Source organism: Morus notabilis, unplaced genomic scaffold, assembly GCF_000414095.1.
Source record: "Morus notabilis unplaced genomic scaffold, ASM41409v2 Scaffold432, whole genome shotgun sequence".
Classification (NCBI taxonomy): Eukaryota; Viridiplantae; Streptophyta; class Magnoliopsida; order Rosales; family Moraceae; genus Morus; species Morus notabilis.
Genome location: NW_010368050.1, coordinates 214,869 through 242,382, shown reverse-complemented (window position 1 = coordinate 242,382; position 27,514 = coordinate 214,869). Strand labels below are relative to the sequence as shown.

Sequence of the window (27,514 nt, the reverse complement as noted above, 5' to 3'; positions counted from 1 at the left end):
ATGTAAATTAATTTATAATTTTCTTGTAGATGATGGTGAGGTTGTTTCTACTCCAACGTGTTCAAAGGACGGAAGCGGTCAAGTAAATGATGCGGAATCTTCTAAAAGACCCAAGTAAGATAATTAGAATTATATCTATTTCTTTCTCATTATCTATTCAATTTCATTTACTTAATTCTAATTTGCTATTGTAGCGATGCATATGAAGATATAATGGATTTGGATTTGGATTCGGATGAAGGGGAATAGGAGGTTTATGAGAAATTGGAAATGAACTTCACTATGTTTTTTAATTATGCTTTGGACTTCTTAATTTCTTATGCCAAGTTAATGTTTTTTACACTTTGAACATCAGTATTGTTTGTTGTAACTTTTAAATTTCTACTTTATACTTTAGATTTTAGACATTAGATTTGGATATTTTGTGTTTGTGGTATTATCAATTTGGATGTTGTGCTTTGTATTCATTTATTGTGATTACATGCTTGCATACAAGGAATATTGAGTATTTTTTCGCAATTTTTGGTCCAAAAATGCAACTAAATATGCAGGTAACCGGATAGTTAACTGACAGTCACCATCCAGATTACCAAAACCGAAAACCGACCGGAAACTGACCGAAACCGACCGAAAACCGAACATTCGGTTAACCGAACCGATTCGTATTTTCACGGTCGGTTTCGGTTCTCAATTTTTAAAAACCGACAAGGTCGGTTCGGCCACCGAACTGACCAAAACTGACGGTTTTTAACCGCCGAACACCCCTACCTCCAAGAGATCCTACTCTGAATGAATTTTGTCAACAAGCCCCTGAGCAGCAATTTGAAGCTGGGAAACTGGCAAACAATAGCCGTGTTTGGAATTGATTCCGTTTTTATTTTTCACGTTTTTCAAAAAAAAAATGAAAATGTTTTTAAAACGGCGTTTGGTTCAATAAAGACAAGAAACGGAAATGAAAACGATTTTTCAGTTTAGTATAAAATGACAAAGAAATAAAAATTGAATTTTAGTCGTTTTTCATTTTTTGTTTTTGTTTTTTTCTCTCTCGAGCAGAGAGAGAAAGAGAGACATTAATGAGTTTTTTTACACTGAAAATAATCTCTTGATAAAACTACTAAACGCATTTTTAAAAATGATTTCTGTCTGAAATTAAAAATTTTTTTATTTTTATTTTTATAAAAAAAATAAAATCATTTTGAAACGAATTCTAAACGCGCTCAATAAGTACGCAAACTGAATATAAGAAAGCTAGGTGTATCAAAAAGCAACCACAAAACAGTGATAAAAACAATAACTCACCTGATGAAAACTTGAGCGAAGAAAATGCTGAGCAGATTGATCAGAGACGGAAGCTGAAGTAGAAGGTATGGTGGTGGCAAGTAAGAACTATCTGCGAGCAAAAGGAACGTAGAGAGCAGCTGCATTTGGTAAGATGGTGGGATTGGAATTATTGAAAGTAGTAAAGATAACTTGAGAAGAAAAAGAGAAGAAAAAGAGGGATTGTGTCCACCCAACAAATTCTCTTTCATTGATGAGTGAGTTGGCCCACTCACTGAGTGAGTCGGATTGGAAACCATGCAAATCAGAAGGAGTGGTTAGGAACTTTGAAATATCAGGGGACACAAGGAATAGACTGGAAAAGAAATGGGAAAAAATAGAGATAAGGAAACTTGAAGAGAAAAGGAAAGTGAAGAGATAAGGAGTTAGGAATTTTTTGAAAGAGAAGAGAGCGGAAGGAGCAAGGTGTTGAAAAAACAGCATCAAGTGTATAGTGGAAAACCAACTAAGAACAAGTTCGTTATGCTACATGACATAAATATCAAATATCTAAATCATACTTTCAAAGATTATGGAAACAGTAAGTCTGACAGATCAAAACGTTCCAAATAGCAATTAGAAGAGCCTCGACCAATTGGTCTTCTTTGTTATTCTCGTTTTCATGATCGAAGTGTGAGTGGTCACACGATGTTCAATCTTTTTTTGGTATTCTTGAACTTCTTCCAACCACAAGAGAGCCAAAGAAAATATTGATCTTAAGAATTGATCTGCTTTTTCCTCTCAGGAACCCTTACCAATAGCCCTCAAAAAGTCTCTCAAGTAATCTAGAGAATAATGGGACTTATCGAACTATTTTAGAGTTTAGGAAGTCATATTCTTGCTTAGGGTTTCTCAAAGTCTATCTCGTGTCAGAAATCGCATAAAGTCAGTTTTGACACGTCAGTAATTTTTACCGATCGACCGGTTCCAGTGGCTTTATAAACCAACCAGTCGACCGGTGTATGACACGGAACAATCCAAAAAAGTTACATACCGGTCAAACTTGTTTCTCAAGCTATTCAATACCCTACCCATTTGCCTTTTAAGAAATAAAAACTAAAAAAAATCTTCTACTATTATTAAATTCCAAGCAAATTTCATTAAGTTGATTATAAAATATAAGAATATAGTCACTAATATCTCATAAAAATGAACTAAAAATAAAATCCAAAGTCCAACAATCCGTAAACTAAATTTGTAAAACAAATCAAAACATTAAAATATTAAATATAACACATACATATGACAAAAATAAAAATACATTTAATCGGGTTGGGTGGGGTTGGGGAAGCTCCCCAACCCCACCTCGCCCCGGACTCAGGGGTTAATGTTAACCCCATACCCGCCCCCATCCCTATATAATATTCTTTATACCCGCCCTATTAGGAGCGGGTGCACGCGGGTACCCATATCCGTGGGTAAAATTGTCATCCCTAATGAATTTCTTATTTATGAATAATAAATCTACACACACAAGAGTCATATCCCCAACGTACCGAGAAGCGTACCTATACATAATGTCAGGATGTCTCACTTCAGTACACCAATGAATACAAGTCAAGCATACGAGTTTATTATTTATCTCAGGATTAAAATGATCACATATAATTCATCAAAAATGAATTGTTTTATTCAAACAGAATTATTAATTAAAACAATTCAATTTTAGTCTGATCCAATATAGATTCCATTAATAAGAATTATATCAATGTCTCTACCTATGGATGTGACGACCGTAATCTAAGTAGCTGTCTCTTTTAATCTCACTAATATGTAGTCACTTAAAATACTTGAAATAATTAGATTTAATTAGAGAATTTTTTTAAAAAACATTATATGAGAATAAACTTAACCATAATATCATATATAAATTTTTAAATTATAAAGAAGTCTCACTCTTCTTAAAACCATACTACATAATTAAAAAAAGTCTTGTCATAATAAAACATATTGCGGAATAAAAATGCGAGCGGTATCCGTTTCCTATTCTCCACACTGCTCGCCTACTGTTGCGCGCCGTCCATCATTCATTTTTTATTGGTTGCTTTCCTACAGTATAAATACATCTTATGGGTGAGTTTATACTTAGTAAGTAGGAATTTAAGTCTCGCTAATTAAAAATAAAGTACTTAAAGCATAACAGTAATGCATGTACCAATTATGCTCTTTTATAAACTTGACTTATTAAATCTTATTGGTCCGAGTGTTCGTACCGATTGCACGCGATTAGCCGGTAGAGAGGGTTTGCAAGGTCCCCAACTACACCGTGACCATAATTCATTGCATCATTTTTTTTCTTGGACATAAGCCCTCCAATCTCGGGAGATTGGTATGACACTCAACTTTAAACTGTTCTCATTAATTTCATTAGTGAGCATGTTACATGATATGACATGACATTCTATATCATAGATCATAAACATGTATATAAGACATGTATAATTTTTCACTTTAAAACTTATTCACACTGTAGGCGAGATTTTCACTTACCTGCTATCAGCCAAGGTTGAGACTATATTATATTACTCACCGAGGTTAACTTCTGCTGCTATGTTCTGTAAAGAAAACCCACTAAGAGTGTGAGCTTGACTCATTATAAGTTAGTCTATTAGCTTAGTCTATTTAGGAATTCATTCCTACACTTAGAAATATTTACTTTTTAAATAAGGATCATTTAACTTCTTTCACATTACAAGGATTATTTTAATAAATCATTATCATATACTTTTCCTTAATTGCCTTTGCTAATCGGTCTTAGGTTAACAACTTAATTGTCTAAGTTACTATTTCATATTATTTCTTAGATTGGGCTCAAATTTGTATTAAGACCCATTACTCTCCAACATGTCTACAACGGTCTTTTACACTAGCGTGCCTAACTTAGGCTTGAAAAGTTACGAGCTTAGTACAGGTATTTGGCCCGTACTTACACTCTGTTTGGTAAGAAGGAACAAAAATGGGAGGGAAAGGAAAACTATAATGCATAGAAAATTAGAAGGATAGAAAAGATTTTAATTTTTCCTTGACTTGTTTGCTATGATAGGGAAGAAAGAAAATGAATCTATCTTCCCTTGTTTGGTATTGGAAGTGAAACTAAAGGGATGGAAAAATTATTATTGGTGCAATTACTTTTTTGTCCAAATGAGGACAATTTTGAATGAAAAATGAGGACTTCATTTGTGTAGTTATCCATATTTTTCTTCCTAAAATCCACCCACTTTTAGAGAGATTGAATATGGTAGGGCCCACCAATAAAAATTTTCATTCAATTTTCTTTTCCTTCATAATTTCCTTTCTACCAAACAAGCTAACTTCTTAATTTTCATCCCAAAATCCCTCCAGCATTTTCTTTCCTTCCACTTTTCATTCAAACCAAACATACTGTTAGTATTTTTATAAAAAAAGTTCTCAATCCAATCCTTTTTTTTTTTAAAAATCGTTCGTAATCCCATTTTACCACTAGTAATATCGTAGGTTACTAAAAATTGATCCCGGTAAGCACTTAGTCATTATTTTTAGAAGATAACCATGAGTTTGTAACACTTTTAAAATTTCTTATTTCATCTTAAACTTTCAATTCCTGAAAAACTCAAATTCAAACTAGTGCTGGAACTTTGGACGGGCCGCCCGCGACCGCCCGAAAAGCCCGAGGATTTGCCCGAGCCCGAACCCGAATTTCAAAAAACTAGCCGTTTTCGGGCAAATCGGGCAATTCGGGCAGTTCGGGCAGTTCGGGCAGTTCGGGCAGTTCGGGCAGTTCGGGCAGTTCGGGCAGTTCGGGCAGTTCGGGCAGTTCGGGCAGTTCGGGCAGTTCGGGCAGTTCGGGCAGTTCGGGCAGTTCGGGCAGTTCGGGCAGTTCGGGCAGTTCGGGCAGTTCGGGCAGTTCGGGCAGTTCGGGCAGTTCGGGCAGTTCGGGCAGTTCGGGCAGTTCGGGCAGTTCGGGCAGTTCGGGCAGTTCGGGCAGTTCGGGCAGTTCGGGCAGTTCGGGCAGTTCGGGCAGTTCGGGCAGTTCGGGCAGTTCGGGCAGTTCGGGCAGTTCGGGCAGTTCGGGCAGTTCGGGCAGTTCGGGCAGTTCGGGCAGTTCGGGCAGTTCGGGCAGTTCGGGCAGTTCGGGCAGTTCGGGCAGTTCGGGCAGTTCGGGCAGTTCGGGCAGTTCGGGCAGTTCGGGCAGTTCGGGCAGTTCGGGCAGTTCGGGCAGTTCGGGCAGTTCGGGCAGTTCGGGCAGTTCGGGCAGTTCGGGCAGTTCGGGCAGTTCGGGCAGTTCGGGCAGTTCGGGCAGTTCGGGCAGTTCGGGCAGTTCGGGCAGTTCGGGCAGTTCGGGCAGTTCGGGCAGTTCGGGCAGTTCGGGCAGTTCGGGCAGTTCGGGCAGTTCGGGCAGTTCGGGCAGTTCGGGCAGTTCGGGCAGTTCGGGCAGTTCGGGCAGTTCGGGCAGTTCGGGCAGTTCGGGCAGTTCGGGCAGTTCGGGCAGTTCGGGCAGTTCGGGCAGTTCGGGCAGTTCGGGCAGTTCGGGCAGTTCGGGCAGTTCGGGCAGTTCGGGCAGTTCGGGCAGTTCGGGCAGTTCGGGCAGTTCGGGCAGTTCGGGCAGTTCGGGCAGTTCGGGCAGTTCGGGCAGTTCGGGCAGTTCGGGCAGTTCGGGCAGTTCGGGCAGTTCGGGCAGTTCGGGCAGTTCGGGCAGTTCGGGCAGTTCGGGCAGTTCGGGCAGTTCGGGCAGTTCGGGCAGTTCGGGCAGTTCGGGCAGTTCGGGCAGTTCGGGCAGTTCGGGCAGTTCGGGCAGTTCGGGCAGTTCGGGCAGTTCGGGCAGTTCGGGCAGTTCGGGCAGTTCGGGCAGTTCGGGCAGTTCGGGCAGTTCGGGCAGTTCGGGCAGTTCGGGCAGTTCGGGCAGTTCGGGCAGTTCGGGCAGTTCGGGCAGTTCGGGCAGTTCGGGCAGTTCGGGCAGTTCGGGCAGTTCGGGCAGTTCGGGCAGTTCGGGCAGTTCGGGCAGTTCGGGCAGTTCGGGCAGTTCGGGCAGTTCGGGCAGTTCGGGCAGTTCGGGCAGTTCGGGCAGTTCGGGCAGTTCGGGCAGTTCGGGCAGTTCGGGCAGTTCGGGCAGTTCGGGCAGTTCGGGCAGTTCGGGCAGTTCGGGCAGTTCGGGCAGTTCGGGCAGTTCGGGCAGTTCGGGCAGTTCGGGCAGTTCGGGCAGTTCGGGCAGTTCGGGCAGTTCGGGCAGTTCGGGCAGTTCGGGCAGTTCGGGCAGTTCGGGCAGTTCGGGCAGTTCGGGCAGTTCGGGCAGTTCGGGCAGTTCGGGCAGTTCGGGCAGTTCGGGCAGTTCGGGCAGTTCGGGCAGTTCGGGCAGTTCGGGCAGTTCGGGCAGTTCGGGCAGTTCGGGCAGTTCGGGCAGTTCGGGCAGTTCGGGCAGTTCGGGCAGTTCGGGCAGTTCGGGCAGTTCGGGCAGTTCGGGCAGTTCGGGCAGTTCGGGCAGTTCGGGCAGTTCGGGCAGTTCGGGCAGTTCGGGCAGTTCGGGCAGTTCGGGCAGTTCGGGCAGTTCGGGCAGTTCGGGCAGTTCGGGCAGTTCGGGCAGTTCGGGCAGTTCGGGCAGTTCGGGCAGTTCGGGCAGTTCGGGCAGTTCGGGCAGTTCGGGCAGTTCGGGCAGTTCGGGCAGTTCGGGCAGTTCGGGCAGTTCGGGCAGTTCGGGCAGTTCGGGCAGTTCGGGCAGTTCGGGCAGTTCGGGCAGTTCGGGCAGTTCGGGCAGTTCGGGCAGTTCGGGCAGTTCGGGCAGTTCGGGCAGTTCGGGCAGTTCGGGCAGTTCGGGCAGTTCGGGCAGTTCGGGCAGTTCGGGCAGTTCGGGCAGTTCGGGCAGTTCGGGCAGTTCGGGCAGTTCGGGCAGTTCGGGCAGTTCGGGCAGTTCGGGCAGTTCGGGCAGTTCGGGCAGTTCGGGCAGTTCGGGCAGTTCGGGCAGTTCGGGCAGTTCGGGCAGTTCGGGCAGTTCGGGCAGTTCGGGCAGTTCGGGCAGTTCGGGCAGTTCGGGCAGTTCGGGCAGTTCGGGCAGTTCGGGCAGTTCGGGCAGTTCGGGCAGTTCGGGCAGTTCGGGCAGTTCGGGCAGTTCGGGCAGTTCGGGCAGTTCGGGCAGTTCGGGCAGTTCGGGCAGTTCGGGCAGTTCGGGCAGTTCGGGCAGTTCGGGCAGTTCGGGCAGTTCGGGCAGTTCGGGCAGTTCGGGCAGTTCGGGCAGTTCGGGCAGTTCGGGCAGTTCGGGCAGTTCGGGCAGTTCGGGCAGTTCGGGCAGTTCGGGCAGTTCGGGCAGTTCGGGCAGTTCGGGCAGTTCGGGCAGTTCGGGCAGTTCGGGCAGTTCGGGCAGTTCGGGCAGTTCGGGCAGTTCGGGCAGTTCGGGCAGTTCGGGCAGTTCGGGCAGTTCGGGCAGTTCGGGCAGTTCGGGCAGTTCGGGCAGTTCGGGCAGTTCGGGCAGTTCGGGCAGTTCGGGCAGTTCGGGCAGTTCGGGCAGTTCGGGCAGTTCGGGCAGTTCGGGCAGTTCGGGCAGTTCGGGCAGTTCGGGCAGTTCGGGCAGTTCGGGCAGTTCGGGCAGTTCGGGCAGTTCGGGCAGTTCGGGCAGTTCGGGCAGTTCGGGCAGTTCGGGCAGTTCGGGCAGTTCGGGCAGTTCGGGCAGTTCGGGCAGTTCGGGCAGTTCGGGCAGTTCGGGCAGTTCGGGCAGTTCGGGCAGTTCGGGCAGTTCGGGCAGTTCGGGCAGTTCGGGCAGTTCGGGCAGTTCGGGCAGTTCGGGCAGTTCGGGCAGTTCGGGCAGTTCGGGCAGTTCGGGCAGTTCGGGCAGTTCGGGCAGTTCGGGCAGTTCGGGCAGTTCGGGCAGTTCGGGCAGTTCGGGCAGTTCGGGCAGTTCGGGCAGTTCGGGCAACTCGGGTTTTCGGGCCGAATTCGGGTAAAAATTCAAAAACCTAGCCGTTTTCGGGTATTCGGGTAATTCGGGCACCTCGGGCGGGTCGGGCAAGTCGGGCAGGCGGGAAAAATTCGGGCAAAATTCAAAAATTCGGGCTTCGGGCGGCCCGCCGACCCGCAGGTCCAGCACTAATTCAAACGTTTTGGAAAATCCGAACCATTTCAAATCCTTTCCGATTAACTTTTCTATTTTCTCTTAATCTTTAATCAACTATGTATTAGAGTTAGATTCTTAAAATTGCACTAATTCAAACGTTTTGGAAAATCCGAACCATTTCAAATCCTTTCCGGTTAACTTTTCTATTTTCTCTTAATCTTTAATCAACTATGTATTAGAGTTAGATTCTTAAAATCTGAGCTTTGCAAAGTTTCTTCATCTCAATACGGTCTAAAAGTTTCTTGTTTCACGGAAAATGAGGTTCGACCTCAAAACAGACCGAAATCTTACAAATAATGGCGGCATAAATATTATTTTACGTAGGTTTTGAAAACATCCCGAAAACGCGGCCTAGATTCAGAATTGTGATTTTTCGCAGTCACAGAGATTTGTTTGTAACGTCAAAAACTTTAAGCTATGTGCCTCGGAAATCTTGAAATTTCCCTCTAAAGGGTCCAAAAATAGCAAAACGGAAACTAGTTCAAGTTGACAGTTTCTGACAGTTTTTATGAGATTCTAGGCAGTCTTAGACAAATATCTAAAAACACATTTTAAGGGCAGAGTTGAGATTTTTCTCTGTCACAAGGAAATGTTCAGCACGTCAAGGTCTACAACTTTTGTGAAATAGTACTTTTCTTAATTTGGATGCTAACAGCTCCGAATTTTAAGTCAAAGTAGACTAAAAGTTTTAACCCAAAAACAATAACTTACCAACTTATTATTATTATTATTATTTTGTATTTTTGTCCTCTTAAGGTTAACATGAAAAGTTTAGAACTTATTCCAAACACACAAAACAACAATCTTGAAAACATGAAATACAATTTCAAAACATTGATCTAGCATTAAAAACCCTATGCATGTGAAGATCTAACCTTCTAACACCTATAAAACACAACTTGATAAACAATCCAAACTTTTTTCTTAAAGTTAAAAGATCAAGGTAAGTTTTGAAAAGTCTTACCACATGACTTAGGAGAGGAAAAGTTTTGACCACCAATGTGAGAAACTTCTACAAAGATTCAAACCTTTAAGAAAAGTTGAAACTTTGAACAAAGAAAATCAAAAGAGAGAGTTTTGATCTTTACCCTTGAAAATGCTAGGAATTCCTACACAAATTCCTTCTCCTTCTTCTAGATTATGGTTTGACGTCTTCCTTGAGTGAGAGAAGTGAAAAAATTTTAGTGAGAGAGTGTGGAAGGTTCAGTCAAGAGAGAGGAAAAAGGAAGATGAAGTGTGGAAAATTTTGAGAGTAAAATGGTAAAAATAAACTTAACTTTAAATGGTGGTTTATATAGATAATTGGTTAATTATACTAAACTATAATTATGGACTAATTATGGGCTGCCCATGATTAAGAGAAAAAGGAGAGAGAAATCTCTTTAATTATGACTTATAACACTTTTTAACTCAAGGTCAAATCAAGTCTTATTATTGTCTCCCACTAATGTATTCTTTAATCAGATTAATCTTGTATTGACAGTAATTTTTAGATCAATTTTTTAAACAAATGTTTTCTGACGGTTTTCAGTCCATTGTTTAAAACACAATCCAACACTATTTTCGGAAGAAATTAACACCAGTTTAGATTAAAAATCGCGCAGAGTATTCAAGTATTCAAGTTGTTTCTAGACTTTAGAATTTGTCTTAAAATTACTTAAAATCTGAGTTTCACATACGTGTCTTAAACTCTCAATAAAACATAATAACTGACAGTATCGATTTCTGAGCCCGACTTTATATTTTTTTTTACCGAAAACGTAACTCGCGTAACACTGATTTAACTAATTGGCAATTAAGGATTTCTTTAAATATTATGGTGCTTCTCAGAGCACTGCTAACGCTATACAATACACAAAAATTCTTATGAGCAGAATCACGAGTCATAATCGAATCGAAAGTTTCTCTCGTGATTTAATTAATTCCATAAATACTTCATTACAAAACATGTCATTATCTAAGAAATCCATGATTTAATTACGTAAATTATACTAATTAATATCAGGAGTTTTCCGATCATTACAATGGAGTCCCACCTCCGATGATCAAAATAAGTTGTCTTCGTTAAGAAGTAGACAATATAACAATCTTAACATGAATAAAACGTTTATTCCCTCGATTGTGGATCATATTTTTTAGACTATCATTTTTAAATTCATATATTATGCATGTTCTTCTCATTACATGCACAATTTAAAGACTTAGAACAACGGTCTCAGACTTCGAATTTACTTATCATATATCCAACTAATATCAACGTAAAAATGATAATACATAAATATATGAAATAAATAAATCTTTCTTAAGAATCAAAATATCTCAAAAGCATTATTATGCTAACACAAAATTATTGCAAAATTACAAGCAGGAAGAGAATTTGGGGCAGAAAGGAAAAGAGCGCTAAAATGTTCATTTGTCATCCTTCCTAGGGCATTTTCAGAAAGTAACTTCCCAGCATCCAAACGGTTTCCGTGAGAAATTTTGCAGAGAGAGTAATATCGCCGGTCATCGACATTTCTCTTTAGGCTATCTAGAATTTCATCCTAAACTTGACCGAGATGAGTTGGGAAAAGAATTCCTAGGTTAGCACGCCAAAAACCCTGAACCCGAATAACGGAAATCTCTCCAACCCACAGGTTCAAAAAAATCAAAGTTGGAAAACAAATGCCAATCCTCTCGAGGACGAAGGTGATAATGGTGAGATTGGGTTTGAACTTCAATACGGTTATAAACGGCGAAGATGTCGTGAACAGAGAAATCATAACCCTCGATGGAATTTGCCAAATAGACGCAAGAAATGATTCTGAAACTAATAAGGGAAAGTGGAAAGGGCATATTTGGAGGATAGAGAAAAATTCAAGAATCAGAGTAGCAAGGGGAAATCTAAGAACCCGTAGAAGTTCGCCAGAGAAAATACCATCTTCGGGATCGATCGATTCTCCGATAAAAGATTGGCAGTTTCCGGGAAGGACGAAAGTGCGACGTTATTTGGGATTTGACATGCGAGGCGACGGCTTTCGAAAGAAGAATCAGAACCAGACATGATGAATTTAAAGAAACTGTTGAAGAACCGAACGGAAGAGTCTTCAAAAATTTGTTGTTTTCCTTTTAAATTTGGAAGAATTCCAAATTTATAAGGAAAAAGATGGCTGATGTGGGGATAAAATATGAATCAGGACAAAACGAGGTCGTTTGGCTTAAAAGAGAACGACGATGTTTTGATAAAAGAGGAAAAATATAAAGGCCGTACGGAAGATTTGATCACCCAGAAGTTTCAGACCAAACAGAAGATGCATTTGGTAGAGGGATTTGTTCCCTGATTCGAATTATGATTTGTGGTTCGCTACAGTATTTTCTCTCACAAAAAATACACATAAATCGAAAATGATTCGAATCACATGGTTTGAATCCTCCAACCAAACGAACCCTAACTTAAAGAAAAGATCTTCAGGTCAAGAATCGAGAAGCTGACGTGGACATGTCTTTACTAAAGGAAGTTCAGAGCAAGAATTGAAAATCTATAAGAGAATGTTTGGTTCATGGATTCAGAACTATAATTCAGAATTATTTTTGTTTTACGTGTATTTTTTATGAGAAAAAACACTGTAGCGAATCACGAACCATGATTCGAATTATGGTCCGAATTCTCTTTCCAAACGTCCCTTAAATACTTGTATTGTACCCCTACGAAATGGGATCTTTTTGTCATTTCTTGCAATCTTACTAGAATTTAGAGAGAGAAAGTTCTAGTGAGAAAAAAAGATCGAGTAATTCTTGAGAATTATTTGAATATTAGAGTGAAGACAGATTCTGACCCCAATATGTTGAAAATAAAAATTTGAGAATTTTTTTGAGTTTTGAGAGAATAACAAAGCTTTTGCATTAAGGGTACTTATGTGTACTGGTGGAACCGGTCTCAATTGAGAGTTATGCTTTGTACTATAGGGTCATTCACATTGTACCGCTGTTTAAAAAGAAATTTTTCTAAAAAAAAAAGTTTACCACACTAAGTTAAGAGGAAAATAGTTAAAAGTAAGGAAAGAGAAAGAAAGAAGGTAATGTTTGAATCACAACTCAAGTTTTTAATATAATATTTTTTCTCATAAAAATTTAAATTTAACTTTTTCTATTATAATATTTTTTTTTTCACATGAGTTTACTTATTAACTTAAATTGTTAACTCAAACGAGTGAAAAAAATGGGTAAAAAAAAGAGATATTGATGCAAGCAAGCCAAAAAAAAGAGAAAAAGAAAAAAAATTAAAATGTCAAAACCGAAAAGGATTTGAAGGGATAATAAACTTATGCATAAAAATAATGTGCATTTGATTGATAAATTTGTGTTATGATTCGTGACTTATTATAATATTTTTTTTCATAAAAAATATAAATACATTAAAAATAATTCTAAATCCATTAACAAAACGTCGATAGAATGATTTGTCTATAACAGTGCAATACACAAAAACCGAGTAAATGATCCTTTGAGTGTGGGGACAAAAGAGTAATATAGGAACACATTGTTAAGTAGTTGCATTTTATATTATTTTGTTAATGTTTTTTCGCTGGGGGATGTTCCCGAATTGACCACACCGTAACCTCTGTGCCTGCAAGTAGGTTACATATAATAAAGATCTCATACTTAAAAACGAATGGCTTGGATCATTTTTAATATAAAAATAAAAACTCGAATTAGTGGATTAAACGGACGTTATATTATGTTTGATTTAAAAAAAAAATGAAAGGACATATTTGATATGCTATTACCTTTTGCTTCTGTTTCAAACACTGTAAATGTATATGTTTTGTTATATTTATTAAAGATTTGATGCTGGAAAAAGTTAAATTTTTAATTGAAAATAGTATGAAAATAAAAATATTGTAATAATTAAATGAAAAATTGAATACATCAATCAAGAATGATTAGATTTAAAAACTTGACATATAATCCATTTAGTGTTAAATTTGGCATTAAGTACAATTTATGTTAAATTTAACAACAAAAATCACTTTGTATCCAATTTCCTATTTAAATGCTATACTTTGACATTGATAATTTAATACTTTCTCGGAGATGCTCGAGGTCTTTGTAAAAATAACTCAATAGAAAAATTTTATTAGTAAAATAACTTTTTAAAAATTTTTATTTGTAAAATGACCACTTTTTACAAAGAATAATTAGGTGGTCCTTCTTCAAAAAAAATAAAGAAAGTCATTTTGCTAATTTCACTTTGTTAGATAGTCATTCTAACATATTCCTCGAGATGCTCTTGCCAAATAGTATAAGTTCACGTTAGGATTAATTTTCTCTAAAAAAATTAAACATATTTTTGCTATGTAAAAATTAGGATTAATTTCAATTTTGGCCCTTAAGAATTTTTATTGTCTCACTACGCCCTTTAAATTTTTAAATGTCACATTATTGGCATCCAAGCTTTCAAAACCTTTCACCATCGGTCTTTCTGTGATAGAATCATTAAAAAATGGACCGAGGAGTATGTGAGACGCACATTATGCTGTTGGTATTGTTAAAAATGACATTAATAGTATCCTTGACCTAAATAACTTCCTTCTTCAAATTGTTGTTCCGCCAAGTGTTCTTTAACATGGGGTGGGAAGAAGAAATTTTGGTTTGACTCCAAATCAGATAATTTCAACTAAAGGCACTATTAATGGCTTTCTTAACAAACCAAGCCACGTGTGCCTCATATGTTCATTTTGTCAATTTTTAAGGGTTTTGATACAGAGAGACTAATGATATGTTTACCTGCATAATCAGAACAAATATAAATTGAAGTGGGCATGACTTAGAACAGGTAGGATTTGAAGTGAGAAATCAGAGTCAGTGATACAGAGAGACTAATGATATGTTTACCTGCATAATCAGAACAAATATGAATTGAAGTGGGCATGACTTAGAACGGGTAGGATTTGAAGTGAGAAATCAGAGTCAAAATAAGTTGTTAACTTGGTAACATGATTTGAAATCAAGATCACTACAAATCACATTCATGCGTTTATTTAAATCCAAAATCGGAATGAACTAGTGTATAAATATTAATATACCCTTTAAGTAATTTTATATTTGTTAATTTAAAAAATAAATTGTGCACTTAATATATTAGAATTAATCATAATTAAAATATTTAGTATAATTATAGGATAATAAAATAATAAATATAATTGTACAATTATTTAAAATAGAAAAATAAATTGTCAAAATATACATCTATAACACTATTATTTCTAATTTTAGTAAACACAAGAAACGCAATAAGATTGTTTTTCATTAAACTATCTAATAGTAAAGTAAACACTTAAAAAGGAATGAACGAGGCCTTAATCCTATTATTTTACTTTACTTTCCAATCTTATTACGTTCTTTAAATTTGAGTGGGATTCACCGATCCACTCTTATTACAAAATAAAAAAGAATAAATAAATATATGATTGACTCTCATTCTTTATTCACATTCCTCAATATTATTAAGTAAACATGATAGTACAACGTTTTTGTAAATTTTGGGTGCTAATGGTGTGATATTTAAAAATTTAGAGGGAAAAGTGAGATACACATTTGTGTTCAAAATTAAAATTAGCCCAAATTAAGGCCCCGTTCATTTCACCGATTCGAGTTTAGAATTTGAATTTTGTTACAGTAAAAAGTTCTTATAAACAGTCACATCTAATTTTTTTACTACAGTAAAAAGTTTTCACATAAAATCACATCTCAACTCGAATTATAAACTCAAATCAGCGAAGTAAACGGTTTTTTTTTTTTTTTTTTTTTTCCTTTTCGTAAATTATTGTGTTCCGAGTGAAGCCAAACAAAATTTTGGGAGTATTTCCCACCGAATTCCACCAACACGTTACACAAGCACAAATTTTGCATAAAACCCAAAACTTTCCTCCTCTTTCAATCTGCAACAGTATCTCACACACACGCACACACAGATTCTTCTTCCAATTTCCCTCAATCTCTCTCTTTCTCTCTCGAATTCGATCGCAATCTCAGTCCGATCGAATTCCTTCGTCTCTGATTAACTTCCCTTCTTTCGTCCGTCCATGGAGAACAACCAAAACGCGGAATTGCCCTTGCCCAAGCCCAACGCCAACGCCAACGCCAACAATGGCGAACAGGTCGAAAACCCTAATTCCGACCGTCCCGATGAGCAGCAACAGGACTCGGTTGCTGGATCGTTGGAAATGGCTGATCAGTCGTCTCCGCCAGCCGCTTCTGCTCGTCTTTCTTCCAGAACTCCCTTTACTAATCTTAGCCAAGTCGATGCCGACCTAGCCCTTGCTCGCACCCTTCAAGAACAGGTTCTTCCTCTTCTCTTCTCTTCTCTTCTCTTCTCTTCTCTTCTCTCCTTTTTTAGCTCGGATTACGTTTCTTTAGGGTTCTTGGTGTTTGTTTGTTGGTTTTCATTTCGTTTATTGAGGTGGACATTTGTTATTTCGTTAATTGTTTTGAAGATGTTCACACTTTTCTTGTTTGGCTGCCGAGAATGTTGGTTAAGATTTAGAGAGTTTGGAATTTATGTTTTTGGATGTGATTTTGATTCCAATTTTCAATGTCAGTTTGAAGCTGAACTTGTACTTTTCGCTAGGAGAATATATTAATGAGTAACCCTTTTAGTTTTTATTTGGTTCTCGTGATTTGACTCTGAACTTGATACTTTCCGTGCTTAAATCTTAATGCTGATGTTTGGCTCCGGGGAATTGATTTTTCACCTTTTCTTTCTGTTAATGGAAATGATATTTTCAGCTTTGTTTTCTGTGACAACTAGGGATCAGGTAGTTTTGTTTTTAATGGCGAAATGAGTATTTTTTATGTTTTATTTATTTATTTGTTTGTCTTTCTTTTTCCTTGACTACTTTAGTTGATATTTATTCTTTATGGAGTAGGAAAGGGCATATATGATGTTACGATTGAACAATGATGGAAGTGATTATGGAAGTTGGGAAGCTGGAAGCTATTTACATGATGATGAGGACGATTTCAATGATTTTCATGATGAAACGGATGCAGACGACGACGGCGATGAAGAAGATGAATATGAAGGAACTGATGTCGAGAATGATGAAGATGCATTTGATGCGCATGCTCACCATGATGATGATGGTGAAGACAACAGCATCAGTGTTGAATATGACCCGGCTGTTTTTTCGAGTGACGAGGCCTATGCAAGAGCCCTACAGGATGCTGAAGAGAGAGAGATGGCTGCTAGGCTCTTAGCTCTTGCTGGAATAAATGATCGTGAGTATTTTATTTGAGCATCATTGTATACTCTTATTATATAATCCTCTCTTTTGAAGGTCTGGAAATCATGAGCAGGTCTGAGATTCTGGTCATTTTTGTGTTTTTAGATGAAGTTGAGGACTCCGAGCCAGAGGAAAGTGGTGATAATTCTCAGGTATTTGTTGCTTATGCTTTCCTGAATGTGGTTATATCCTTTTACCCTAAAAAGGTTTAACGCAAGTAAGTACACCATTGAGAGATCGTCCAATTACACTAAAGGGCTGTTTTGGCTAGTAGAGAACTGGCCAGCCTAGGTCTACATATTATGCTGCTCTCTCCTTTGTGAGTTTCTACAGAAGAAACAAACTAACTTGTCTATTTCATGGACTTTAATGTTATTGGCTTGCGACTGATGAAACAACTACTGATCAAGATCTGGTTGGTGATGGTGATAGGTTAATTTACCAAGGTTTACGGTTATGTAGACCTAACGTTATTGATCATTGAACTGGTGTTAAAGTGAGGTCAAAACTAATTCTTAAGATGATAATAGGGGAATGTGAGATCAAAAGTAATCCTTAAGCGGTTCTTGGAAGGGTTTCTTGTACGTATATAGGTTCTAATTTCCTTTTCCACTTTTTGGATTTGGTGAATTTTCTGCATGTTAACTAAAAGTGAAATTTTTTGGATTTGGTGAATTATCTGCATGTTAACTAAAAGTGCAATTCCTTTTGCTGACTCTACTTGAGCTTGAAATTGTGTTTCACCTCATTCCCCTCATTGAGGAGCGAAGCTCATCAAGAGTTATTTTGGTTTAGTATCTGAGCTTTGGGCTAATCTGACCCATTTAACTTTGCAAGGCTTTTCTCCTTGTTTCCATGACCAAAGAACAAACAACCAGAAGTATATAATTAGAGCATGGCTTGAAAAAAATGTTAGATCTAGGTTCTGAAATTTATTCAGGCAATGTTGCCACATTGTTCTGTTGTTTGGTTACTATTTCTTTTATAGGTCTTACCTAAAATGCTTTGTATTATTATAGATGAAAAATTCATATGGGGTTGATATCTTTCCTTGCCTCTTTTGTTATAGGTTTAAGTGTCTATCACAACGTTTTTCAAATCTTGTTCTTGGATTATGTTTAGCATGTTCTATTGGCAGATGATGCATTATTGAACTCTGGAGTGCTTTGCAATAGAAGCACTTCTTTTTGGTCTTACTTAAAGAAAAATAAAAATAAAAATAAAAATAGGTCTTCGTTTGGTGCGCCTATCATGCTTGTGTTGTTTTAAAGTTTAAACCTATATGATATGCTGAGTTCATTATCATTGTTTGAAGTCTTTCTTTTAAAACATAGAAGCAACCAGTTAATTCTTTTTTTATCTCACTCGTGTACTGGTGGGTTTGCAGGATGCTTGGGAGGAGGTTGACCCGGATGAACTTTCATACGAGGTAAGCTAGCATTTTTTATGTTTTAGTATTTCTGCTGGAACATGTTATCTGTTTGGTTAAGAGTTCATTTAATTGTTTCAGGAGTTGCTTGCTTTGGGTGAAGTAGTTGGAACAGAGAGCAGAGGTCTTTCAGCTTCTGGGATTGCCTCGTTGCCTTCAGTAAACTACAAGACAGGAAGCAGTCAGAGTGGAAGCAATGATTCGTGAGCATGCATTTCATAGATTTTAACTTTTATGGGTTTTAAGCTGTATTTATCCATGTGATCGTGTTTCAGGTGTGTCATATGCCGGTTGGACTACGAGGATGGTGAGACCTTGACATTACTCTCTTGCAAACATTCCTATCATCCTGAGTGTATAAATAACTGGTTGAAAATAAACAAGGTATGCTTAAGAAATTTTGAGTTCTTCCTTCCTTTCATGTCAATTTTTAGGTCATCCCATGTTTATTTTTTCAAGTTCATGATTTATTCATCCTTCGTTGTTCTTTGATGAACTCTTTAACATGTCATGATAATAGTTAGTTTTCTATTATAGAAAGTTCAAAAAAAAAATTTAGTACATAGTTATTTATTTATTCATTACCTTTATTTTTAATGTGATTCGTTCTTAGTTACTCATCATCTTTATCATAGAACTAACTCTGTTATTATCTGTGAATGTGAGTTTCAGAGATAATTCATATTATTTGTTTTTTCAATATAACTCAGCCAAAAGCTACTGCTCTATATAACTCACTTTTTTACTGCAGGTCTGTCCTGTTTGCAGCACTGAGGTCTCTACATCTGGAAACAGCTAGTAGGATTCACATCTTATTCTACAAGTGATAGGTCATTTTTTTGTCCTTTATTTTTTTCCTTAAAAAAAGTGGGGGTCATAGCACTTGCTCTATCACACTTAAATGTTCGCTATCAAAGGGAGAAAGACTGAATCCATGATGTAAAATTCTGCTGTTGCAATATGATGAATGTTGATTTTGTATTGCCCTTTCAAGTAAAATTAGGAGCATGACAGCTAGATTTTGCATATTTTTATTAGCATGCTGATTTACATTTCGATTGAAGGTGGTCAATTTGACAGGTCAAATAGACAAATCGTAACATGTTATTTGTTTGTTTATTTTCTTGTTGTCTTTAGAGTTCAAAGTGATTAGCGCTCTTCTTGAGCATTTATTCAGTGTGCAAAAAGATGGAGCTAGACCTTCTAAGAATGGATATTAGGCGATAGAAAACATGTCTGGTGCACAACAAATGCAAGTTCGGCGGCATTCATATGGCTTTTGAAAAAGGAGATTTTGATCGATTTGACAAGCATTTGTTAGGGAGTTTCATTTTTCATGTAATTAAGAAAACTGGTGGATACAAGCATTTTACTCGTATAATCAAGAGAGAAGGTTAGGGAATAACGTCTTGTAAACAAATTTTGTTCCAAATTTTCATTTAGACTGAAGAGTAGAACTATGATATGGAATTTATTTACCCGAGGAGGGAAGGAAAGAGGGAAACAAAGCAGTATTCATTCCAAACAACTTCATCTAAACTAATAGGAAACTGGTGAAAATGAAACTTAGACACCCATAATGAACAACTTGAGACAGTCTTCAGTTGCTTCAAAGCATTTTAGTCTGCTACTTAGAATTAGGATAACATCGTGTAGCTTTCCCTCAAACTAATGTGTGGCCTGTTGGTTACAGCACCAAGAAAAGCACTCTTGACTTGGAAGTAATTCCCTAATCACCTCTCCCATCTATGTTCTTTCATTCGGTGGATCCATCGAACAGGCAAGACCTATTTCAAGAACAGAATGTAAGCACTTTTCCATCTCAACACAGGACGGAGTTCTCCCACTCCAGCGGCTTTTGAAAGTTGGCTGCAGGCTCCACCTTCGAAGGCAACAGGGCCTTCACTACAACCAGGAGTTCCGGTCCATTCCGTAGCTCTGACATCCCAACACGCTGAGGGTTCCTCTTCAAAGGCTTACCCTCAACCTCCTAAAGTCCAGAAAGAGCTTTCTTTCCCGCCCTAACCCCCATTCATGAGGGGCTTGACTCAATGGATCTCTGTGGCCCTTGAAAGATTTGTTTGCGCTACTATTCGGCTGCATGTATTATTTTCCACTTCTATTGAGGCTGAGGTTTTCTCCGCTGTTGGCCCTTTTGCTTGCGTTACTATTCGGCTGCATGTATTATTTTCTACTTCAGGCAGGAGAAGCCTTGTGTCAACAATCTGCATTATTCTTTCTGGTAATGCCATGTTTACATATTGATGAATATTGAAATCCTCTTTAAAGATTTCATTCGTGGGCCTCTTTCCGGTGAACATTTTCAACAAAAGAATTCCGTAGCTATACACATCCCCTTGGATTGATGCCTCGCCACCCATTCCATACTCTGCCAAGTTAATATTTAGCCCTTGAAAAATGATGCAACTCAAAACAATGAAATAAAGTAGCATTTCTATAGGATTTTCTCAGCAAGTAATTAGAGTTACTGAATAACTTGCTTCCCTGAGCATAAAGCTAATATATAGATACTATTCCTGAGTTTTTTGGGCTTCATCTTGTTACCTTGTGTCTTTGTTTTTTAAAAGAAGAAAGGGAAAAAAAAAGGGAAAGGCAAAACGATAGATCTTTGAAAAAAGTATAAGGATTTATAAGAGTTAAGGTCAAAGCAATAAACAATTATTACCTGGAGCAACATAGCCAGTAGATCCCTTTAAGCCAATTGTGCTGCTTTGATTTTTAGGAATACCATTTGTGCTTGAGAGAATCCTTGCCAAACCAAAATCTCCAACATGAGCAGCCATGTCATTGTCAAGAAGGATATTGCTTGGCTTTAAATCACAATGGACGATTGGTGGTTCACATTTGACGTGCAGATAGTGCAATCCATAAGCAACACCAAGTGCAATATGTATTCTTTGCAGAAAGTTCAAGTTTCTTGATCGATTTTCACTCTCCGCCCTCGGATGCAACCACTCCTCTGAGCTTGAGGTCCCGTTCATATCACCAATTCAAGTTTTGTTACAGTAAAAATCTCTCATAAATAGTCATATCTAACTTTTTTGTTATAGTAAAAAGCTCACATAGAGTTACATCTCAACTCGAATTAAAAACTTGAATCAGCGAACTAACGGGCCCTGAATTTCCCATGAATTCAAAAACCAGAGCTTTGAAATCATTACGCTGGTAATCAATGCCGGAGCATGATGTTATGATCTTCACAAGATTCCGGTGCTTAATATTTTTAAGTGCCATGCATTCAGTGATGAAGCTCTTCGAAGCGCCTCTACCTTGAAGGTTGAGCACTTCCATGGCGACTTCTCTGTCATCCGCGTCATATACGACACTTGGGGAAGGTGATAAAGGTCCTGGATCTCTGTTGAGAGTGTCTTCTTTGATACTCTCTTCCAATATAGTGCCAACAAGGATGATAATAGAAGTAAGCATAGGACAACTGAAGTGCTTATGATTACTAGCTTCATAGCATGAGAAATTCCAGGTTCTGTTGATTTGATGTCAGGGCATGCTGGTAGCTGCAGCTCCGGTACCCTCCACAAAGCTTATTATTTCCCATTAAGAATTTTAAAGAAAAAAATATAATTCTTGTTGTGGGGGAAAATGTGAGAAATCACCGTCAACAACTCTCATTCCTTGTCCTGAGCAAGTTATACATGTAAATATTTATATGCTTTACACGAGAGACTATTAAAAGGAAATAGAAAGAATATTTCCTAAATTGACTCTAGCAGCTATATACAATGAAAGGAAGATTTGTTCCAACGGCTATATACAATTACGGGATATTCTAGACCTTGTGAACCCCTTAGGAACTTATCTAGTGACCGATAAGGATGCGATGTCATGCCATATTGCATGCACACTAATACGATGTGAGAAACTAATAAGAATAACCTAAGTTGAGTGTCGTACCAACTGCTCGACCTATGGGGAGGCTTATTATGTTCAGTTTAATACGTCAGATCACGGTGTCATTGGGGCCCTTGCAAGTCCTCACTTCCCGTTGATCACGCTCATCCGATATGAACACTCGGGCCTATAAGTTTAATAAGACATGATAATAATAAAGCATAACCGGTACATGCATATTTATAGACTCTAGAATCTAGATTGTTTTGCAAGACATAGTTCCTACAATTACTGAGCGAAAATTCACCCAAGTATGTGTATATAGTAGGTAAGCAACCTATGAAAAATGAGTGATGAACAGTGGTGCAGCGGCATATGATTAGCGTGGAGAACAGAAAATTGATATCATTCACATTTATTTCCACTAAATATTTTATGAATTATGACTCTCAAATTATATGTATCAGTAAGACTTAAGAGACATGAACTTATTTATGTTTTGAAATTAGAATATGCTAATATGTTAAGTTACAATTTATATTATATATTTTTTTTAAAAAGTTCCGCTAATTCAAGTAATTTAAGAGTACATATGTTAAGTAAGTTTAAGTGATGGCCATGTAGTTAGTGTCGTGACAAGGAGAATTCTTATGAGATTCAGTTGCTTGTCCTCCAAGTTGTCTAGTTTACTTGTTAGACAAGTTATTCAATTAGAATTTAAATTAATTTGAAGTTTGACTTTAAATGAGAATTTGAATTTGAGTCAAAATTGGACAACAACATAAGGAGAAAATTCTTCTCCTTCTACTAGATAAGTTGGCGCCTACCGCAGATAGAAATCCTTGTGGTGGCCGAATTCTACAGTGCAAGGAGAGAAAAATTGTTCCAAAATAAATGGAAATTTTATTTAATTTTAAATATGATTTAAAATTAAATTAATCTATAATTTTCTGAAATATTATCTTAAAGATAAGTCAGAGTTTCTCTAGAACTCTAATTGGTTCTCTATACATAGAAGGTTGTAAAAAATTGGAGAATACAATTTTGCTCTCCTCCTATAGTGGCATACACGTGTTAAGAATAATATGTTGAGCTACAAAGTTAAGAATAACCACATACAAAACAAATAAATCATGTACTTGGTAAAATTAAGAGAAAACTGTTAATGAAAAGAAGAGAAGTATTGTAGCATTTATCCTGAACAACAATGAAACTGATGACAACGAAATTTAAAATTTTTTGGATAGGAAGGATTGCAGAGCTTAGAACAAACTTAATGAAAAAACTTAATTTTATGAAACACTGCAAGAAAAATCATGAAAATGAAACTTGGTATCAGAATGCTCAACTTAGAACAACCTTAGCCACTTAAAAGGATTAGACCAGCAAAAGTCCGTACATATCATATCATGTTGCTGTAACTCAAAGGCCTAAAACTGTGACAAACTGTGACAAGTATTCTTGACGTGAAGGAGTTCCCTAATCACTTCCCTCATCTGCATTCTTTCCTTCGGAGATTCCATAGAGCACGCGACTCCGATTTTGAGGACCGCATGCAAACACTTTTCAATGTTACCATTCATTTGGCTAAGATTTTCACCATTGTTGGTTTCTTCTTCTACTTCTGTTTTGCAACTTGTGTCCTTTTCTTCTACTTCAACTGCCGCTGTTTCGACTTCTACTTGGCTTCGGAGAAGGCTTGGATCAACAATTTGCGTTAGTCTTTCTGGCAATGACATCTTCACATACTGATGGATGTTCAGACTGTCCTTAAAAATGTCATCTGTGGGCCTCTTTCCTGTGAACATTTCCAGCAGAAGAACTCCATAGCTGTACACATCTCCATCAATTGATGCCTTACCACCCATTCCATACTCTGCTCATTCATATACCTTAAAATTGTTATTAGTTTGTAATAAATTCAGCTACCCCACCATATTATTATAAATTGGCGATTCATATTTAGGAGAAAAATATTTAATGTTAGCTCTTGAAGTAAAAAAATTAACAAGAAGTTTCAAGCAACTAATTAGCCTTACAAGGCTTACATGAAACTAAAGCTCAATATAAGTTGCTATTCACGAGCTTTAAGAGTTTTTTTTTATTTTTTATTTTATTTTTTTAACTTCCAAAAGGCAAATGAGAGAAAGAGAGCTTCCCCTTCAAAAAAGGTTTTTTTTTTTTAGTGGGTTTTGCTCATAAAATAACTGCAGAACTAGAAAGAGTAGCAATTGAACTCTTTTTTTTTTTTTTGGGGTTTGTTTCGTTTGAAGAAAAGCACCAGATCCTTGCAGCAAAAATTGACAATATTACAGAGCAGAGAGCAAAGTGATAAACAACAGTTACCTGGAGCAGCATATCCAACAGTTCCCTTTAAGCCAATTGTGCTGGTTTGGTTTTGAGAGCCGCCATTTCTGGTTGAGAGTATTCTTGCTAAACCAAAGTCACCAACATGAGCAACCATGTCATTGTCAATCAGAACATTGCTCGGCTTTAAATCACAATGGACGATTGGCGGTTCACATTCAGCGTGGAGATAATATAATGCTGAAGCAACATCTATGGAAATATTGAGTCTTTGTAAGAAGTTCAAGTTTCTTCTGTGTGTTGCATCTTCTGTCCTCCTATGCAGCCATTCCTCCAAGCTTGAATTCGCCATGAAATCGAAGACCAAAGCCTTGAATTCGTTGCCATTGTAATCAATGCTTGAGCATAGTGTTACGATCTTCACCAGATTTCGGTGCCTGATATTCTTTAGTGCCATGCATTCAGCTACGAAGCTCTTGGAAGCGCCTTTTTGTTCAAGATTCAACACCTTAACAGCAACAATACTCTCACCCTGAGCTAGTATTCCTTTATATACAGAGCCAAAACTGCCAGAGCCAATTAAGTTGTCGGGAGAAAATCCACCGGTCGCTTCATAGAGCATTTTATACGAGACTTTGGAGAGGTGATTGGGGTCCAGGTCCTCTGTTGAGAGCCTAGAACATGAATCCTTTTTTGATTTTCTCTTTAAATACAGCACAAGAAAGAGTGACAACATCAGGAAGCATAGAACAACAGAAGTAATTATGATTGTCAGCTTCAAAACATGAGATAATCCTCGTTTTTTCGGTTTGATGATGGGGCATGCTGGCAACTGCAATGCTGAGATACCTCCACAAAGCTTATTATTTTCCATTAATGATATTCCACTTTCATTTCGAAAGACTCCTCCAGTTGGCACCTCGCCCTCCAGATCGTTGAATGAAGCATTGAAATACACCAAAAAAGAAAGATTTTGTAGATCTTTCGGAATGTTACCCGATAAGTTATTGCGAGAAAGATCTAAATGGCTAAGGCCTTTCAAGGAAGCCAAAGAAAGAGGTATGACGCCTTGAAAGGAATTACCTTGCAGGTCAAGGTATTCAAGGCTCTCGCAATCTCCAATAGTTGAGGGAATTTTGCCAGACAGATTGTTTTCAGAAACATCTAGGGCGTTAATGTTTTTCAGATTACCCACTTCTACTGGTAGGTTTCCAGTTAATGAGTTCTGTGACAAATTCAGTAACAATGAAAGAGAGGAAAGATCAGTGACTTCTTTTGGTATGGCTCCAGTGAGACTATTTTGGGAGATGTCCAAGTATTGCAAATTCTGACAGTTTCCAATACTCGGTGGAATGCTCCCATTAAATTTGTTTCCGGACAAGTATAGTTCAATCAATCGAGTGAGGTTACCGAAGGACGGGGGTATCGGTCCAAACAGTCTGTTTCTACTAAGATCCAAACCTTGCATGTTTGGAAACCTACCAAAATAAGAGGGGATTATGCCTGTAAAAAGGTTAGCTGACATATCCAACACTTGTAAGTTGGTGTACTTCTCTAATGTTGCAGGGACGACTCCAGATATTCGATTCCCACCGAGATATAGGCTAGCGAGTGTGGTTGACAAATTGGCTATAGATGCCGGCAAAACACCTCCAAATTGGTTGTCACTGAAGTCCAAGATTTCTAACGAGCTAATGTTCTTCAAAGAGATTAAAAATTCAAGGTCGTTAGTTGAATTACTCCCTAGAAAGTTTGTACCAAAACCAAGCCACCACAGGTGTACAAGTTTTCCCAGATCTCTTGGCACTTCCCCAACAAAATTGTTTGTGGAGAGAACAAGTGCTTCAAGCTTGGAAGCATTGGATAGTGAAACTGGGATTGGGCCCGAGAATTCATTACTAGAAATGGCCAACCACTCGAGATTAGGAAGGGTAAGGCCTATATTTGCTGGAAGGGTGCCATTAAATCTGTTGCTTGCAGTAGAGATTATAGTAATAGATGACACATTGTACAAGGAGGAAGGTAACTCACCAGCGAACTTGTTCGCCGCCACTGCAAGAATCGATAAGTTGTTCAAATGGCCAATCTCTTCGGGAATCCTTCCTTCCAAATTGTTGTATGGGACAGAGAAATGCACCAGGGATGTGAGATTTCCAATGGAAGGTGGGATGCTTCCGGTCAAATTGTTTGCTCCGAGTTGAAGCAGTTCAAGATTGGCCAATGATCCCAGCTCAGAAGGTATTCTTCCAAGAAGTCTGTTCCTTCCGAAATCTATTTCCCTTAGCTCGGAACAGTTGGAGAGCTGGGCTGGAATTTCTCCTGTAAATGTGTTGTTTGCAAGATAGAGATATTGCAGCCTAAACAACCGGCCAACTTCTGGTGGGATTTCACCAGAAAAGCTATTGTTGCTGAGTTCTATGAGCCTGAGAAAGCTGAGATTTCCAATGTGAGACGATATGGATCCGCGCAAGCGAAGCCCGTGAAGGTCCAACTCGGTAACTCTTTTATGCCGGCGGCCGCACGTTACTCCTCGCCAGTTGCACAAGTTTGTAGAATCATTCCATGAACTTAACTCGCCAAACTGGTCGCTAGCAATCCCTCTCTTAAATTCAAGCAAAGCTAAGCCATCAGTTCCACCTTCTAAGGCATCAGCAGGAGTTATAAGTTGCAAGCACAAAAAGCTAATGGAAAAAAGGATAATCACTTGAAGGTACATAGAAGAATACGAAGATTGATTGAGTTTATGAGGCTTCATTTTTCTTTGGAGAATTAAGGAAACTGAAAATGGGTTAACAATAATGATAGGCAAGTAGTATCTTATGAAATTCTGCAGAAGTTGTGGTACACAAGAGTTGTATTCAGTTATGTTTTTGTAAACCAATTCCTTGCATTCCACGGCTATTAATAATTCTGAAGTTTGAATTATTGTTTTCATTTTCTAAGATATATAGACTTTTCCCAAGTGCACCAATATAAAATTTATTTTCCTGCTATTGTTGACATCCAAGCCACGGTTATGGCACCTCCTTGGAGGAATTGAAAGGTTGCTGCATGAGCACACTTTTGAAGTCAAGAAAAAAAGAAAAAAAAAGAAAAAAATCCATCTGTGTGATTCATCAAAGAATTTTTATATCTCATATTTCCACAATCAAACTATATTTTATGTGTTTGTTAGATGAACTTTCAAATATTAGCTGATAAAATATATGAAAGTCTTACATAGATTGAACCAAGAATGGCAAGTTGACTTGT

At 38.6% G+C, this 27,514-nt stretch overlaps 3 protein-coding genes across 5 annotated transcripts; 1 reads left to right on the top strand and 2 right to left on the bottom strand.

The window, feature by feature from the left end:
* The first annotated feature begins 15,267 nt into the window (after positions 1 to 15,267).
* On the top strand, positions 15,268 to 20,289 carry LOC21390950 (E3 ubiquitin ligase BIG BROTHER-related). 3 transcript variants are annotated; one of them, XM_024176158.1, is made up of 8 exons: positions 15,268 to 15,717; positions 16,303 to 16,654; positions 16,765 to 16,811; positions 18,047 to 18,088; positions 18,170 to 18,291; positions 18,364 to 18,472; positions 18,840 to 18,918; positions 19,782 to 20,289. In XM_024176158.1, the coding sequence occupies exons 1-7, from the start codon at positions 15,460 to 15,462 to the stop codon at positions 18,885 to 18,887; spliced, it is 978 nt and encodes a 325-aa protein (XP_024031926.1). In that variant the 5' UTR covers positions 15,268 to 15,459; the 3' UTR covers positions 18,888 to 18,918; positions 19,782 to 20,289. The 3 variants fall into 3 exon arrangements, with proteins under 3 accessions (XP_024031926.1, XP_024031927.1, XP_024031925.1); XM_024176159.1 differs by lacking the exon at positions 19,782 to 20,289 and adding an exon at positions 19,226 to 19,659; XM_024176157.1 differs by lacking the exon at positions 19,782 to 20,289 and having other exon boundaries at positions 18,840 to 19,067.
* On the bottom strand, positions 19,911 to 21,535 carry LOC112094669 (probable LRR receptor-like serine/threonine-protein kinase At3g47570). Its single transcript, XM_024176150.1, has 4 exons — positions 21,225 to 21,535; positions 20,775 to 21,073; positions 20,284 to 20,498; positions 19,911 to 20,078 (listed from the first exon to the last, which is right to left on the bottom strand). The coding sequence occupies exons 1-4, from the start codon at positions 21,533 to 21,535 to the stop codon at positions 19,911 to 19,913; spliced, it is 993 nt and encodes a 330-aa protein (XP_024031918.1).
* A 1,850-nt stretch (positions 21,536 to 23,385) lies between these two features.
* Positions 23,386 to 27,017, bottom strand: LOC112094668 (probable LRR receptor-like serine/threonine-protein kinase At3g47570). Its single transcript, XM_024176149.1, has 2 exons — positions 24,302 to 27,017; positions 23,386 to 23,831 (listed from the first exon to the last, which is right to left on the bottom strand). The coding sequence occupies exons 1-2, from the start codon at positions 27,015 to 27,017 to the stop codon at positions 23,386 to 23,388; spliced, it is 3,162 nt and encodes a 1,053-aa protein (XP_024031917.1).
* Positions 27,018 to 27,514: the final 497 nt, after the last annotated feature.

Excerpts from the sequence above, each read along its gene's own strand:
- LOC21390950 (XM_024176158.1), top strand. The coding sequence starts at position 15,460 with ATGGAGAACAACCAAAACGCGGAATTGCCCTTGCCCAAGCCCAACGCC. Across the intron at positions 16,812-18,046 it reads AAAGTGGTGATAATTCTCAG|GATGCTTGGGAGGAGGTTGA; the intron begins GTATTTGTTGCT and ends GTGGGTTTGCAG. Across the intron at positions 18,292-18,363 it reads CAGAGTGGAAGCAATGATTC|GTGTGTCATATGCCGGTTGG; the intron begins GTGAGCATGCAT and ends ATCGTGTTTCAG.
- LOC112094668 (XM_024176149.1), bottom strand. The coding sequence starts at position 27,017 with ATGAAGCCTCATAAACTCAATCAATCTTCGTATTCTTCTATGTACCTT. Across the intron at positions 23,832-24,301 it reads TGTTGGATATGCTGCTCCAG|AGTATGGAATGGGTGGTAAG; the intron begins GTAACTGTTGTT and ends ATGAATGAGCAG.
- LOC112094669 (XM_024176150.1), bottom strand. The coding sequence starts at position 21,535 with ATGCTTACTTCTATTATCATCCTTGTTGGCACTATATTGGAAGAGAGT. Across the intron at positions 20,499-20,774 it reads TACTGGCTATGTTGCTCCAG|GGCTAAATATTAACTTGGCA; the intron begins GTAATAATTGTT and ends TCATTTTTCAAG. Across the intron at positions 20,079-20,283 it reads CAAGGCTTCTCCTGCCTGAA|GAGGTTGAGGGTAAGCCTTT; the intron begins GTAGAAAATAAT and ends TCTGGACTTTAG.